General features: G+C 40.3%; 1 protein-coding gene across 2 annotated transcripts in view; it reads left to right on the top strand.

Moving 5' to 3' along the window:
* Nucleotides 1-299: 299 nt before the first annotated feature.
* Nucleotides 300-14173, top strand: part of LOC140716804 (hepatic and glial cell adhesion molecule-like) — a 66190-nt gene continuing 52316 nt past the window's right edge. For both annotated transcript variants that reach the window (XM_073029714.1, XM_073029713.1), the window contains exon 1: nt 300-442. In XM_073029714.1, coding sequence (XP_072885815.1) covers nt 358-442 — 85 coding nt within the window. In that variant the 5' untranslated portion in view covers nt 300-357. The remainder of the gene's footprint in view (nt 443-14173) is intronic.

Below are 14173 nucleotides of genomic sequence, written 5' to 3'. Positions count from 1 at the left end.
TTTGAGAACTCTGGAATGTAAATGGTTAATATTGATGTAAAAACATTCAATAACTGACAACAGCAGTGCCTAGAGAAGGCTTTGAGTTCAAATATCAGTTCCCATGTTATCTCAAGAGGTTCCTTTTTTATAAAGGGTAACGACAAGATCTCCATCTTTATGTTTCCTCATCCTTGATGAAGTTGGCAGGGATTCTCTGTGCTGAAAGCATGGTAATAAATTAGAGAACACTATCCTTCTATTCAGGAGCTTGGCAGAGCTGAGGTCTGTCGAAAACTCCTAGTGGTACTGAGGACGTGCCCTGTTTGTACAAATAATGCAAATCATCATCAGGCAGGACCCAGAGTTAGTCCGAAAATGAAGGCTGAAAGGGAAGTATTCTCAAGAGGTTTCACCACTCTGCACTTATTCAACACTTTCTTTTTTCTCCTAGCACTGTCAGGTAGGAGGTATATTTTATACTATCTTTATAAATATATCTTTATTAACATGTTCTTTATTTTGATGCTTCTATGCTCCTGTTGCAGTTTACTTGGTACGCTTGTTGATCTCTTGTTAGTCATTGCAACGGCATTGAAGCGGATCTAGCAACAGAAAACTTTTAACAAGTCATGGGACATTTTTTAAAAATGATGATTCTTGTTTCTGTTTGTTAAATACAGTAGTCTCTAAGGCATTCCATGAAATAACATCCTTTGTTTTGCATCTCTAAGACAGAATCCATGTCAATTGCCCACTCTGAATAGCATGTGTTTCACAATGACATACTTCTTGTATCATTTCCAGAGTGAGATTTATAGAAAGTCTGTATTGTACATTGATTGTGTAAATTCTTGGGCAAGACCAGAGGTCATGTTGATCCAGTCAGTCATATTCAGATAAAGTAATCAGTTTGCAGAGGTAGGAGGTCATGCAGATCTGTGTGGGCATTAATTGTGCACTTGTTTAGTGTTTAACTCTTTCAACAATGACATTTGTTCTGGATAATAGACTTATAATTTTAAAAAAAAACATTTCATCACACTTTAGCTACCTTCTATCATTTTGGATTGTACTTTTCATCAATATTTTGCAGGGGATTGTATTTTGGATTGTTTAAGGTGGAACTGTCTGATTATCAAACATTCCTGATCTTCTGGACTTGACAGAGACCAGCAAATCAATTTTTGGTGATGGACAATTGAAATAACATTTTTCTTAGCACTTACATTTTAATTTTATGTTTTCTCCTCATGCCACATAATAAAATTCCAAATGCAAGTCCGAGTGTTTACTATCCTCTTTGGTGCCCCGCTAAAAGATAATTTGGTAAAAACAGTAAGAGCTTTTATTCAATTATTTGGTTGAGGGTGCAGCCAAATAATTTTTCTCATAGCAGCCAGCTATAAGTTTAGTGCGCTATTTTAATAAGGATAGGTGGACAGAAAGTAAGATCAAAAATTGTGATTGAGTTTTCCCTCTCATTACCGGGGGCAGGGAGAGGGTGGGGGTGTATCTGAGTCCATTTATAGCACACCAACAGCTGAGATCAGCTAACCGAAAATATCAAACATGGTATCCTCTTGTTCTCTGCAAATGTTATGTGCTAGGAAATTGGAGCAATTTGAATGAAAGCAAATATGAATTGCACCTTCAACTGGAATTATAAGATCTGAGACATTATATAAATAATCATACCAGATTTCTTTGCTTCTATATTCAGCTTCAGTTGTGATAGTCCTAAAAGTCAGTTAGGTTTATTATTTGGATGCTTATGTTAATTATGATCAATTACATTTCTATGTTTAAGTTTGTACAAGATGTGGTTTATGACTATAGCAAAATAATTGGTGTATTTTAAAAATCTTGTTTTACATGGGTGTTCTTCAGAATCAACACACTTGCATTCAACTAATTTCAAAGTACCTATTGAAATCCCAGACAGTTGGTGATGGTTGGGTGTTGGAGGCATTTCTGGAATGTACATTCCAAAGGTGGCCATGCCATTATTTGACATTTCACAAAAGAATAAATATAACTTATTTACTGGGTTAAGAAGAGGAGTTAGAATAAAGTATGGGGGTTTGCAGTAAGCATTACGGCTTATTACTGTCCCTTAATGCTATCCCTCATGCATTATATTGCCATTTAAAATTTGAAATTAAATATCTGTACCAAGGTCAGTAACTTTATGGGAATGTTGTACTATCCAAGGAACAGAGGTTTGGGATTCAATCATAGCTAAGTAGTCTTAACAGTGAAGAAGAATCACAAAAGTATGTTACTCATTAGTATTAGTGTGAGTGAAACTCTGTATTTCAGAAGCACTTGGACGGAGCAGGATATTATGTCTAATGCTCTGATGCATGGCCTTGAACCAAAGTGTTGACAATTTCTTTTCAACCAACCCCACAGATGCTGCCTGACTTGCTGTATTCCACCAGCAGTTTATTTTTTGTTCCAGATTCCAGCATCTACAGGTTCTTGTGTCTCCAGGAAATCATAGTTCATGTAAAAACAAGTGACAAAGAAAAAGAGTACTAGAAATTTTAAACACAAATGATTCTGCAGATGCTGGAAATTCAGAGCAACACATACAAAATGCTGGAGGAACTCACTAGGCCAGGCAGCATCTACAGAGAGAGGAATAAACAATTGACGTTTCAGGCCAAGGCCCTTCAATAGAACGTCATTAGTAGAAATCTTAACCTCTTATTAGTATTTTAAACACAGGACTATTGCAGCACCTCTGTGCTTTGCTCTGATGCCAATTCCATTAACTTCTATGTACTCTGAATACATTTTTGCACTCACCTTTGCAAATGTGATGCAGCTCTAAACATTATAAATCAGTCATTGACAAACTACTAAACTCCTTGTACTGAGCCACTTAAAATAATGAAGAAATATATAATAAGGAGTGACATTTAGAAACGTTTCTGAAATGTAAGTCCTGCTTTTCTTGTTAAACCTTGAAAAATTCTTTGAATAATTGAAAGAATATTTAGAGAAATATAGTAGGTTTTGGGACAATGAAAGATTAGTGCAAAGGGACAGTGGGCTGAAGGCCCTCTTTCCATGCTAGATCTCTTGATGACTCTATGATACAGTTCTGCTAACAACTATAAGAGTAACAGCAAAACAGTTAAGGGCTTCAAAAGACATACAGAGTACTTGCTTCTGTGTGGGAGGCAAAGAATATTTAAAACATAGAGGTTATGCTGTTCTTGTAAAGAGCTTGTTTCAATTTTAGCTGAATTATTCATCATAGTTTGTTTAAAAAACAGGTGCAGTGTACTGAGTGTGCAACAGAATTTTATGTTAAACCTGATCATAACTCAATTAATGCTTATATCACAAGCTTTTCTGGAGAACATATAGGAAGGCTGGTGGAATGGGCAGATATATGGTACAGTTCCAAAATGGGTACAAGAACAGAGAGATATGGAGTAATCTGTACATGTTTGTTTAGTGACAGTGCTGGCTGAGAAAATGGTGAATAAAACCATAAGACCATAAGACAAAGGAACAGAAGTCAGCCATTTGGCCCATCGAGTCTGCTCCGCCGTTTCATCATGAGCTGATCCAAACTCCCCGTTAGTCCCATTCCCCCACCTTCTCACCATAACCTTTGATGCCCTGACTACTATCAATCTCTGCCTTAAATACACCCAATGACCCGGCCTCCACTGCCGCCCATGGCAACAAATTCCACAGATTCACCGCCCTCTGGCTAAAAAAATTTTTCACATCTTTGTTCTGAATGGGCACCCTGCAATCCTCAAGTCATGTCCTCTCGTACTAGACTCCCCACCATGAGAAACAACTTTGCCACATCCACTCTGTCCATGCCTTTCAACATTCGAAATGTTTCTATGAGGTCCCCCCTCATTCTTCTAAACTCCAAGGAGTACAGTCCAAGAGCGGTCAAACGTTCCTCATATGTTAACCCTCTCATTCCCGGAATCATTCCAGTGAATCTTCTCTGAACCCTCTCCAATGTCAGCACATCCTTTCTTAATGAATGCCAACATTGCATTCACCTTCTTCACCACTGACTCAACCTGGAGGTTAACCTTAAGGGTATCCTGCATGAGAACTCCCAAGTCCCATTGCATCTCAGAACTTTGAATTCTCTCCCCATTTAAGTAATAGTCTGCCCATTTATTTCTTCTACCAAAGTGCATGACCGTACACTTTACGACATTGTAATTCATTTGCCACTTCTTTGCCCATTCCTCCAATCTATCCGAGTCTCTCTGCAGACTCTCAGTTTCCTCAGCACTACCTATCATCAGCAAACTTAGCCACAAAGCCAGCTATTCCATAATCCAAATCGTTGATACACAACGTAAAAAGAAGCGGCCCCACCATGGACCCCTGCAGAACACCACTGATAACCAGCAGCCAACCAGAATGGGATCCCTTTATTCCCACTCTCTGTTTCCTGCCAATCAACCAATGCTCTATCTGTAACTTTACTGTAATTCCATGGGCTCTTATCTTGTTTAGCAGCCTCATGTGTGGCACCTTGTCAAAGTCAAAGGCCTTCTGAAAATCCAAATACACAACATCCACTACATCTCCCTTGTCTAGCCTACTTGTAATTTCCTCAAAAAATTGCACTAGGTTTGTCAGGCAGGATTTTCCTTTAAGGAAACTATGCTGAGTTCTGCCTATCTTGTCATATGCCTCCAGGTACTCTGTAACTTCATCCTTGACAATCGACTCCAACAACTTCCCAACCACCGATGTCAAGCTAACAGGTCTATAATTTCCTTTTTGCTTCCTTGCCCCCTTAAATAGTGGAGTGACATTTGCAATCTTCCAGTCCTCTGGAACCAGGCCAGAATCTATCGACTTTTGAAAGATCATTGCTAATGCCTCCGCAATCGCCACTGCTACTTCCTTCAGAACACGAGTGTGTATTCCATCTGGTCCAGGAGATTTATCTACCCTTAGACTATTCAGCTTCCTGAGTACTTTCTCTGTCGTAATTGTGACTGCGCATATTTCTCTTCCCTGACACCCTTGAATGTCCCGTATATTGCTGAAGTCTTCCTCAGTGAAGACTGATGCAAAATACTCATTCAGTTCCTCCACCATCTCCTTATCTCCCATTACAATTTCTCCAGCATCATTTTCTATCGGTCCTATATCTACTCTCACCTGTCTTTTACTCTTTATATACTTGAAAAAGCTTTTAGTATCCTCTTTGATATTATTTGCTAGCTTCCTTTCATAGTTCATCTTTTTCCTCTTAATGACCTTCTTAGTTTCCTTTTGTAAGCTTTTAAAAACTTCCCAATCCTCTGTCTTTCCTCTAAGTTTTGCTTCCTTGTATGCCCTCTGCTTTGGTTTTACTTTGGCTTTGACTTCTCTTGTTAGCCACGGTCGCATCCTTTTTCCATTCGAAAATTTCTTCTTCTTTGGAATATATCTGTCTTGCACCTTCCTCACTTCTCGCATAAACTCCAGCCACTGCTGCTCTGCCGTCCTTCCCGCTAGTGTCCCTTTCCAGTCAACCTTGGCCAATTCCTCTCTCATGCCACTGTAATTTCCTTTACTCCACTGAAATACCGACACATCGGATTTTGGCTTCTCTTTCTCAAATTTCACAGTGAACTCAATCATGTTGTGATCACTGCCTCCTAAGGGTTCCTTCACTTCCATCTCTCTAATTACCTCTGGTTCATTACGCAATACCCAATCCAGTACAGCTGATCCGCTAGTGGGCTCAACACCAAGCTGTTCTAAAAAGCCATCTCGTAGACATTCTACAAATTCTCTCTCTTGAGATCCAGTGCCGACCTGATTTTCCCAATCCACTCGCATGTTAAAATCTCCTACAATTATCATAACACTGCCCTTCTGGCAAGCCTTTTCTATTTCCTGTTGTAATTTGTAGTCCACATCACTGCAGCTATTTGGAGGCCTGTAGATAACTGCCATCAGGGTCCTTTTACCTCTGCGATTTCTTAGCTCAACCCATAAATATTCTGTACCTTCCGATCCTATGTCACCTCTTTCTAATGATTTAATATCATTTCTTACCATTAAAGCCACGCCAATCCCTCTACCTAACTGCCTATCCTTCCGATACACCGTGTATCCTTGGACGTTCAGCTCCCAGAGACATGCATCCCTTAGCCACGTCTCAGTGATAGAAAACCATAACAGATTCCAAAATTTAAATAGACAGTACAAGAACAAAGAAGGTATGATGAATCTTTATTTGTGTCCATTTTAGGACAGCACACTTTAGGAAACATGTGAAGGCAATGGAGAGAATGTAGGAAACATTTATCAAAATTACTCAAGGAATGAAGTACTTTTAAATGGAGAAACTGGAGTATTCTCTGTGAAAAACCGGAAGTGTGGGGCTATCTAATAGATGCAGTTAAAATCATGAAGTGTACTGAGTAGATAGAGAATCCATTATCTTTGTAAAGGGGACATAGAGTAAAAGTACTTGGCAAAAGAACAAATTGTGACACGAAGAGAAATGATTGTACACCATGAATGGTTAGGTTCTGGAGTGCACTGCCAAGGTAGTAGTGGAAGCAAATTTAGCATTGAAAAGGGAGCAAGTATTTGAAAGGGAAAAAAATATTAGCAAGTCAAGAGGAGAGGATAAGGAGAGTGGGTTGAGCTGGATATTTCCTGCAGATGGTTGGTAGGGACTCAATGGACTGAATGACCTCTTCCCATTCTATTCTGAGATTCACACCACAAATGAATATATAAGCAGGAATAGACCACTCATCCCCATTCTCCACTATTCAATTAGATTATGTCTGGTCTGACTCTAACCTCAGTGTTGCACTCCCACCCTCCTCCAGTAACCTTTCATTCCTTGCTTATCAACAATCTATCTACCTCTGTCTTAAAAATAACTTTGACACTGTTTCCATTGTTCTTCAAGGAAGGGAGTTTCAAACACTCATGCCCCTGTCAGAAAGAATTGCACTGTATCTCTGTCTCATATGGGCAACTTCTTATTTTTGAGTAGAAGCCTCTTGTTCAAGATTCTCACACAAGAGGAAACATCCTCTTCACATCCTCCCTGTTAAGGATCTTGTATGTTTCCATCAAGTTGCTTTTCATTCTCTTAATCTCTAGCAGATACAAACTTGGCCTGTTTATAGGACAACTCACCCTGCCACATATCAGTCCAGTAACCTCTGAACTGCTTTTTATTCGATTCAAATCCTTAAAGAAGCAGATCAATAATTTTCACAGTGCTCATATAATTCATCATTGCCATATACATGGAAGCATAACTTCCCTACTTTTGTGTTCATTTCCCTTGAAGTAAATAGTATTCTGTTAGCTTTTGCAATTTCTTGCTATATCTGCATATTAGCCTTCTACAAATCATTGACATCCAGATCCCTTTGCTCCTCAGAGCTTTGCAAACTCTTAACATTTAGATAATATGCTTTTCTGATCTTTTCTGACCAAAACACATATCACATATACTCCATTTACCAGATCTTTGCCCATTTATTTATCTGAATGCCTGAAGATGTAGCATTCAGTATCAAGTCAAGAAAGGTGCAGTGTGACCAGATGAAAGTTGCAATGCAATTTATTAAACTTATGTTGAGCCTAGTTACAACAATGCAGTGGGCCACTTACTTTCTCCAGATCAAAGAGAGAGGTACTTTGCATGGACCTGGGCTATACTTATCTTTTAATAGGATCCATTGAACTGTATTTGCTTTAGTTCTTTTCAGGCCTTTACCCTCAACTTTTTTATTCTCTGGTAAAGGCATAGGAAGGACTGAAACAAAGAGTGCTTCACTTCTCCCAGTTTAGCTTGCTGAATTTGGTGTTCACAACGGGGCCTCTCCTACACTGAAGAAACTAAATGTAGATTAGGTGACTACATTCAATTCGCTAAGGTGATCCTGACCTTCCTGTTGCTTGCTATTTTAATTCTCCATTCCAATTACACTCTGACATAATGTTCATGGCTTTCTCTACCTTACAATGATATCTTCTGAAAGCTTTAGAATCAGCACTTCATCTTCTGTCTTGGTCTATTGTAGCCTTATTGACACAATATTGAATTTTACAACTGAAGTTAACTCACTTTCTCTGTATCATAACTGGCCAGTCCTTCTGTGAAATTCAGCTGTTCTATTTACCCATCAACTGGATGGCCTTGTTTAGTCCTAATTTCGCCTTAACAGAGATATCTTATTCTGTCTATCCCTCAACCTCTCTCACTATAAATTGAAACCAACTTGTTTACTCCCTTTCTTAGTTCTTTGGCCCGAAATATTAACTGTTTCTTTGCTTGAAAAACACTTTTTTAGTTTTAATTTCAGGATTTTAGTGTCTGCAGTTGTTTTAGTTTTCTGTAGCTTTCTTTATTTTCCAATATTAACATCCAGTACTCACTTTCTATAGGACCAGTGCTTGATCTCTCTGTCTCCATCTCTGAAAACAGACTATCAACTGATATCTTTTATAAACCTACTAACTTTCAGAGATACTTTATCTTGACTATACCTCACCCCACCCTGTCATCCATAAAAATGCCATTCCTTTTTCTCAGTTTCTCTGTCTCTACTGCATCTGTTATCAGGATGGGGCTTTCCTTTCCAGAACATCTGAGATGTTCCTCTTCAAAGAGTGGGGTTTCCCTTCCTCTACCATTGAGTCTGCCCACATCTCCTCCATTTCCCAGATATTCACCCTCACATTATCTTTTCACCGCCTTAACAGGAAAAGAGTTCCTCTTGTCCTTACCTACTATCCCATGAGCCTCTGCATCCAGCACATCATTCTCCACAATTTTCACCATCTTCAATGAGATCCTACTAGTAAGAACACCTTTACTTGCCCCCCCCCCCCCCCACACACTCTGCTTTCTGCAGGGATCGCTCTCCTCATAAATCCCTTACCCATTTGTCCCTCCTCACTGATCTCCTCCCGGCACTTCTCCCTGCAAACAGCACAAGTGCTATACCTACTCATTCACCTCCTCCTTCACCACCATTCAAAGCCCCAAACAGTTCTTCCAGGTGAGGCAACACTTCACCTACATGTTTGTCAAGGTCATCTACTGCATCCGGTGTTACCAGTGCGGTCTTCTCTACATCGGTGAGACCCAGTGTGGATTGGGGGGCCGCTGTGGCAAGCAAGATCTCTCTGTCTGCAACAGGGAGGATTTCACAATGGCCAACCATTTTAATTCAACTCCCCGTTCCCATTCTGACACGCCAGTCTATAGCCTCATCTATTGCCATGATGAGGTCAGTCTCAGTTTGAGGAGCAACACCTCATATTCTGTGTGGGTAGCCTCCAACCTGACGCATGAACTTCAATTTCTCCAGCTTCTAGTAATTTCTCCCTCTCCCCTTCTCTCCTTTTATGGATACTATAGAGAGAGTGCAGAGGAGATTTACAAGGATGTTGCCTGGATTGGGGGTATGCCTTATGAGAATAGGTTGAGTGAACTCAGCCTTTTCTCCTTGGAGCGACGGAGGATGAGACGTGACCTGACAGAGGTGTATAAGATGATGAGGGGCATTGATCATGTGGATAGCCAGAGGCTTTTTTCCCAGGTCGAAATGACTAACACGAGGGGCTATAGTTCAAGGTACTTGGAAGTAGGTACAAGGGGGATGTCAGAGGTAGGTTTTTCACACAGGGAGTGGTGAGTGCGTGGAATACACTGCCAGTGAAGGTGGTAGAGGTGGATACAATAGGGTTTTTTAAGAGACTCTTAGATAAGTACATGGAGCTTAGGAAAATAGAGGGCTATGCGGTAGGGAAATTCTAGGCAGTTTCTAGAGTAGGTTACACGATCGGCACAACATTGTGAGCGGAAAGGTCTGTAATGTGCTGTAGATTTCTATGTTTCTATGTTTTCCGTAGCCATTTTGACTCCCCTCTAATCCCTCCTCTTCTCCTCACCTGCCTATCACCTCTCTCTCTGGTGACTCTCACCTTCCCTTCCCTCCATAGTCCACTCTCATCTCCCTTAAGATGCCTTTTTCTTCAGCCCTTTTCTACCTATCACCTCTCAGTTTCTCACTTCATCCACCCTCCCCCACCCATCTACTTTCCCCCTCACTTGGCTTCACCTACCTCCTTCCAGCTTGTACTCTTTTCGCTCCCTCCACCTCCTTATTCTAGCTTCTTCCCTCTTCCTTTCCAGTCCTGATGAAGGATCTGAGCCCAAAATGTCAACTCGCTATTCCTCTCCATAGATGCTGCCTGACCTGCTGAGTTCCTCCAGCATTTTGTGTGTTACACACTTTATTAAATTATTTTTGTCAATAAAAATATCCTGTTAACTGCTTTCATATTTCTAGCTAGTTTTGCCTTGAATGTTTTCCTTCACAATTAATCATTTCCTCATTTTTAGCTGCTTTTTTATATTCTGACCTGCCACCCATCTTTGAACAATTATAGGCTTTAAGTTTGAAATAGTCTTTAACCTTTCTGGTTAATCACAGATGGTGAGACCACCCCTTGGAATTTTTCTTTCTTGTTAGTATCTGTTTAGTGAACTCTCAAAGGTTCTCTCAAATATCTGTACTCCATCTTGATTAATCAATCCTTAACCTAATTTGCCAGTTTATGATTTAGACCCATTGTACTCTTCCTCAATTCAAATGTAAAGTTCCATTAGATTATTATTAGCTTCACTATAAATCATTGCTCAATAATGAGGTCCTCAATGAGATCATTAATTAATCCAATCTTTCATTGTAAAATATCAGGTCTAGTATAGCCTGCTTGATAGTTGGCTCCAGAATGCTCTGTTTGAAGAAACTATGCTGAAAACACTGCAAACCCCTCAACTTGGCTTTCTTTGCTCATCTGGTTTTTCATTCTTTACGTAAATTCCAATTCCCTGTGACCTTATTGCTGTACTTTCTAACAAGCTCCCATTATTTCTTCTTTTATACTGTTACAGGTGACTTCTGGCCTTGATTATTTCTCACCATTCAAACCATTCCTACGTCTTAGTTTCCTGAACTTGAATCATCATTTTCTTTTGCACTAAGACACGTTAAAGACTGAATCAGTCCTCTATTTTTCCCTAACTTCCTGTCCTTCTTAAATGTAATGTATCCTTCAGTATTCAGGTCACAATATGTTATCCTGCAGCCATGTCTTTGTAATGGCTCCCAGATGATACTTGCACCGTCTCCTAGTTTAGTTTCAATTTATATTAACTGTATGTTCAGCTACAGCCTTTAGTCCTATTATTATTTTTACTGATATAAAGTTGATCTTTTCCTGATCAACATTTTGATGTGATGAACTTCAGATACCGTTGTTATGTGCATGATTTTAAAGCACAATACAGGCCAGTTAACTTAACTGATTTGTGCCAGTATTTATGCTGTGCCCACTTCCGCTCACCCTGTTTAATTTGACTCTTTTCCCTCATTGTGAACTGGATTCAAATCTAATCCTGAATAATGATCTTTGACTGTTTGTCAGTAATATTTGAAAACCAGGAAGGTGAAATTAGATCTCAGCCACTCATCTCCTCATAGCATTAGAGTCTAGTGCAAGTCTAAAAGTGAGTCCAATATTAGTCAATTTCCAGCACCTGAATAATGCTAGCAGCAAAGACAATTTTCTTCTAAAATTTTAATTTCATTCTCACAATTCCAAATGATCTTGCCAATTCTCAAAATGCCTAAAATTCTTAGGACTCAAGCAAGTAGATGGAATTTACCATAAACTTAAAAAAATTATCTCTGTATCCCTTAAGATTCTGCCAAGTTTATATTTGTCCATCCTCTCTTCATTTCACAAAAGTTGTAAACTAGAGTTATTAATTCTTTTGTCTGCATACAACTTAGACATATAAAGTGTATCTGAAAAGCAACATGTAAAACTATGTTCATGTGTTTACTAAATTGCTCAGATGTTAAACTGCAGAAACTAGCAGATTTTCATGTTCTAATTAAGAACATACATTCTATTGAGACGTTTTATGTTCAGCTCTTCCCCTCAGAATTGGAACAAGGCAACTCAGTGGAACTGTAAGTGCAAATCGAATGCAGATAGTCAGGATGAACAACCGCTCCTCCCTCCCCATCATCCTGTCCCCCAGGTGGTGTGCTGAGCCCATGACTGCATGGCCACACACCCAAGTAATCATATTGTCAAGTTCACCGATGACACGACAGTGATGAGGCTTATCACCAACAGCGATGAGATGGCCTACAAAGAGGAGGTGGGAGAGCTCAAGGCCTGGTGCCAGGCAAGTAACCTCTTTCTCAATGTCAGCAAGACAAAGGAGATGGTTATCAATTTCAGGAGAACTCACACCCTTCTTTACATCGGCATCAGAGCAGTGGTAACTGTGAACAATTTCAAACTCCTGGTAGTGCACATCACACACAACCTCTCATGGTCTCAGAACACATCCTACACAGTCAGGAAAGATCACCAATGCCTGTACTTTCTGAGGAGGCTGAAGAGAGCTGGATTATGCACATCAATACTCACATCATTCCACAGATGCACATTAGAGAGCATCCTAACAGGCTGCATTACCGTATGGTATGGAAACTACACTGCAGCAGACAGGAAGGCTCTACAACAGGTAGTTAAAACTGCCCAATGCATCACCGGCACCAGCCTACCCATCATCAAGGGCAAAGGTGTTGGAAAAGGGACAATAATATCATGAGGGATCCCACCCACATTGCTCATGGATTGTTTATCCCACTCCCATCAGGGAGGACCACCAGATTCAATCGCAGTTACTTCAGAATCGGAATCAGAATCAGGTTTATTATCACCAGCATGTGACGTGAAATTTGTTAACTTAGCAGCAGCAGTTCAATACAATACATAATCTAGCAGAGAGAAAATAAATAATTAAACAAGTAAATCAATTACGTATGTGGAAAAGATTTTTTTTTAAACGTGCAAAATCGGAAATGCTGTATATTTTTAAAAAGTGAGATCGTGTCCAGAGATTCAATGTCCATTTAGGAATCGGATGGCAGAGGGGAAGAAGCTGTTCCTGAATCACTGAGTGTGTGCCTTCAGGCTTCTGTACCTCCTACCTGATGGTAACAGTGAAAGGGCATAACCTGGGTGCTGGAGGTCCTTAATAATGGACACTGCCTTTCTGAGACACAGCTCCCTGAAGATGTCCTGGGTACTTTGTAGGCTAGTACCTAAGATGGAGCTGACTAAATTTAAGACCCTCTGCTGCTTTTTTTGTTCCTGTGCAGTAGCCCCTCCATACCAGACAGTAATGCAGCTTGTCAGAATGCTCTCCACGGTACATCTATAGAAGTTTTTGAGTGTATTTGTTGTCATGCCAAATCTGTTCAAACTCCTAATGAAGTATAGCTGCTGTCTTGTCTTCTTTATAACTACATTGATATGTTGGGACCTGGTTAGATCCTCAGAGATCTTGACACCCAGGAACTTGAAGCTGCTCACTCTCTCCATGTCTGATCCTTCTATGAGGATTGGTATGTGTTCCTTCGTCTGACCCTTCCTGAAGTCCACAATCAGCTCTTTCATCTGACTGACATTGAGTGCCAGGTTGTTGCTGCGATACCATTCCACTAGTTGGCATATCTCACTCCTGTGCGCCCTCTCATCACCACCTGAGATTCTACCAACAATAGCTGTATCGTCAGCAAATTTATAGATGGTATTTGAGCTATGCCTAGCAACACAGTCATGTGTATATAGAGAGTAGAGCAGTGGGCTAAGCACACACCCTGAGGTGTGCCAGTGCTGATTGTCAGCGAGGAGGATATTTTATCACCAATCCGCACAGACTGTGGTCTTCCAGTTAGGAAGTCGAGGATCCAATTGCAGAGGGAGGTACAGAGGCCCAGATTCTGCAACTTCTCAATCAGGATTGTGGGAATAATGGTATTAAATGCTGAGCTGTAATCGATGAACAGCATCCTGACGTTGGTGTTTGTGTTGTCCAGGTGGCCTAAAGCCATGTGAAGAGCCTATTGTGGTGATAGGCAAATTGCAATGGGTCCAGGTCCTTGCTGAGGCAGGAGTTCAGTCTAGTCATGACCAACCTCTCAAAGTGTTTCATCACTGTAGATGTGAGTGCTACCAAGCGATAGTCATTAAGGCAGCCCACATTATTCTTCTTAGGCACTGGTATAATTGTTACCTTTTTGAAGCAAGTGGGAACTTCCACCCATAGCAGTGAGAGGTTGAA

The sequence above is a fragment of the Hemitrygon akajei genome, chromosome 26, assembly GCF_048418815.1.
Source record: "Hemitrygon akajei chromosome 26, sHemAka1.3, whole genome shotgun sequence".
In the NCBI taxonomy this organism is placed as follows: Eukaryota; Metazoa; Chordata; class Chondrichthyes; order Myliobatiformes; family Dasyatidae; genus Hemitrygon; species Hemitrygon akajei.
The sequence above is the reverse complement of the archived record's forward strand: the minus strand, read 5'-3'. Positions and strand labels throughout refer to the sequence as shown.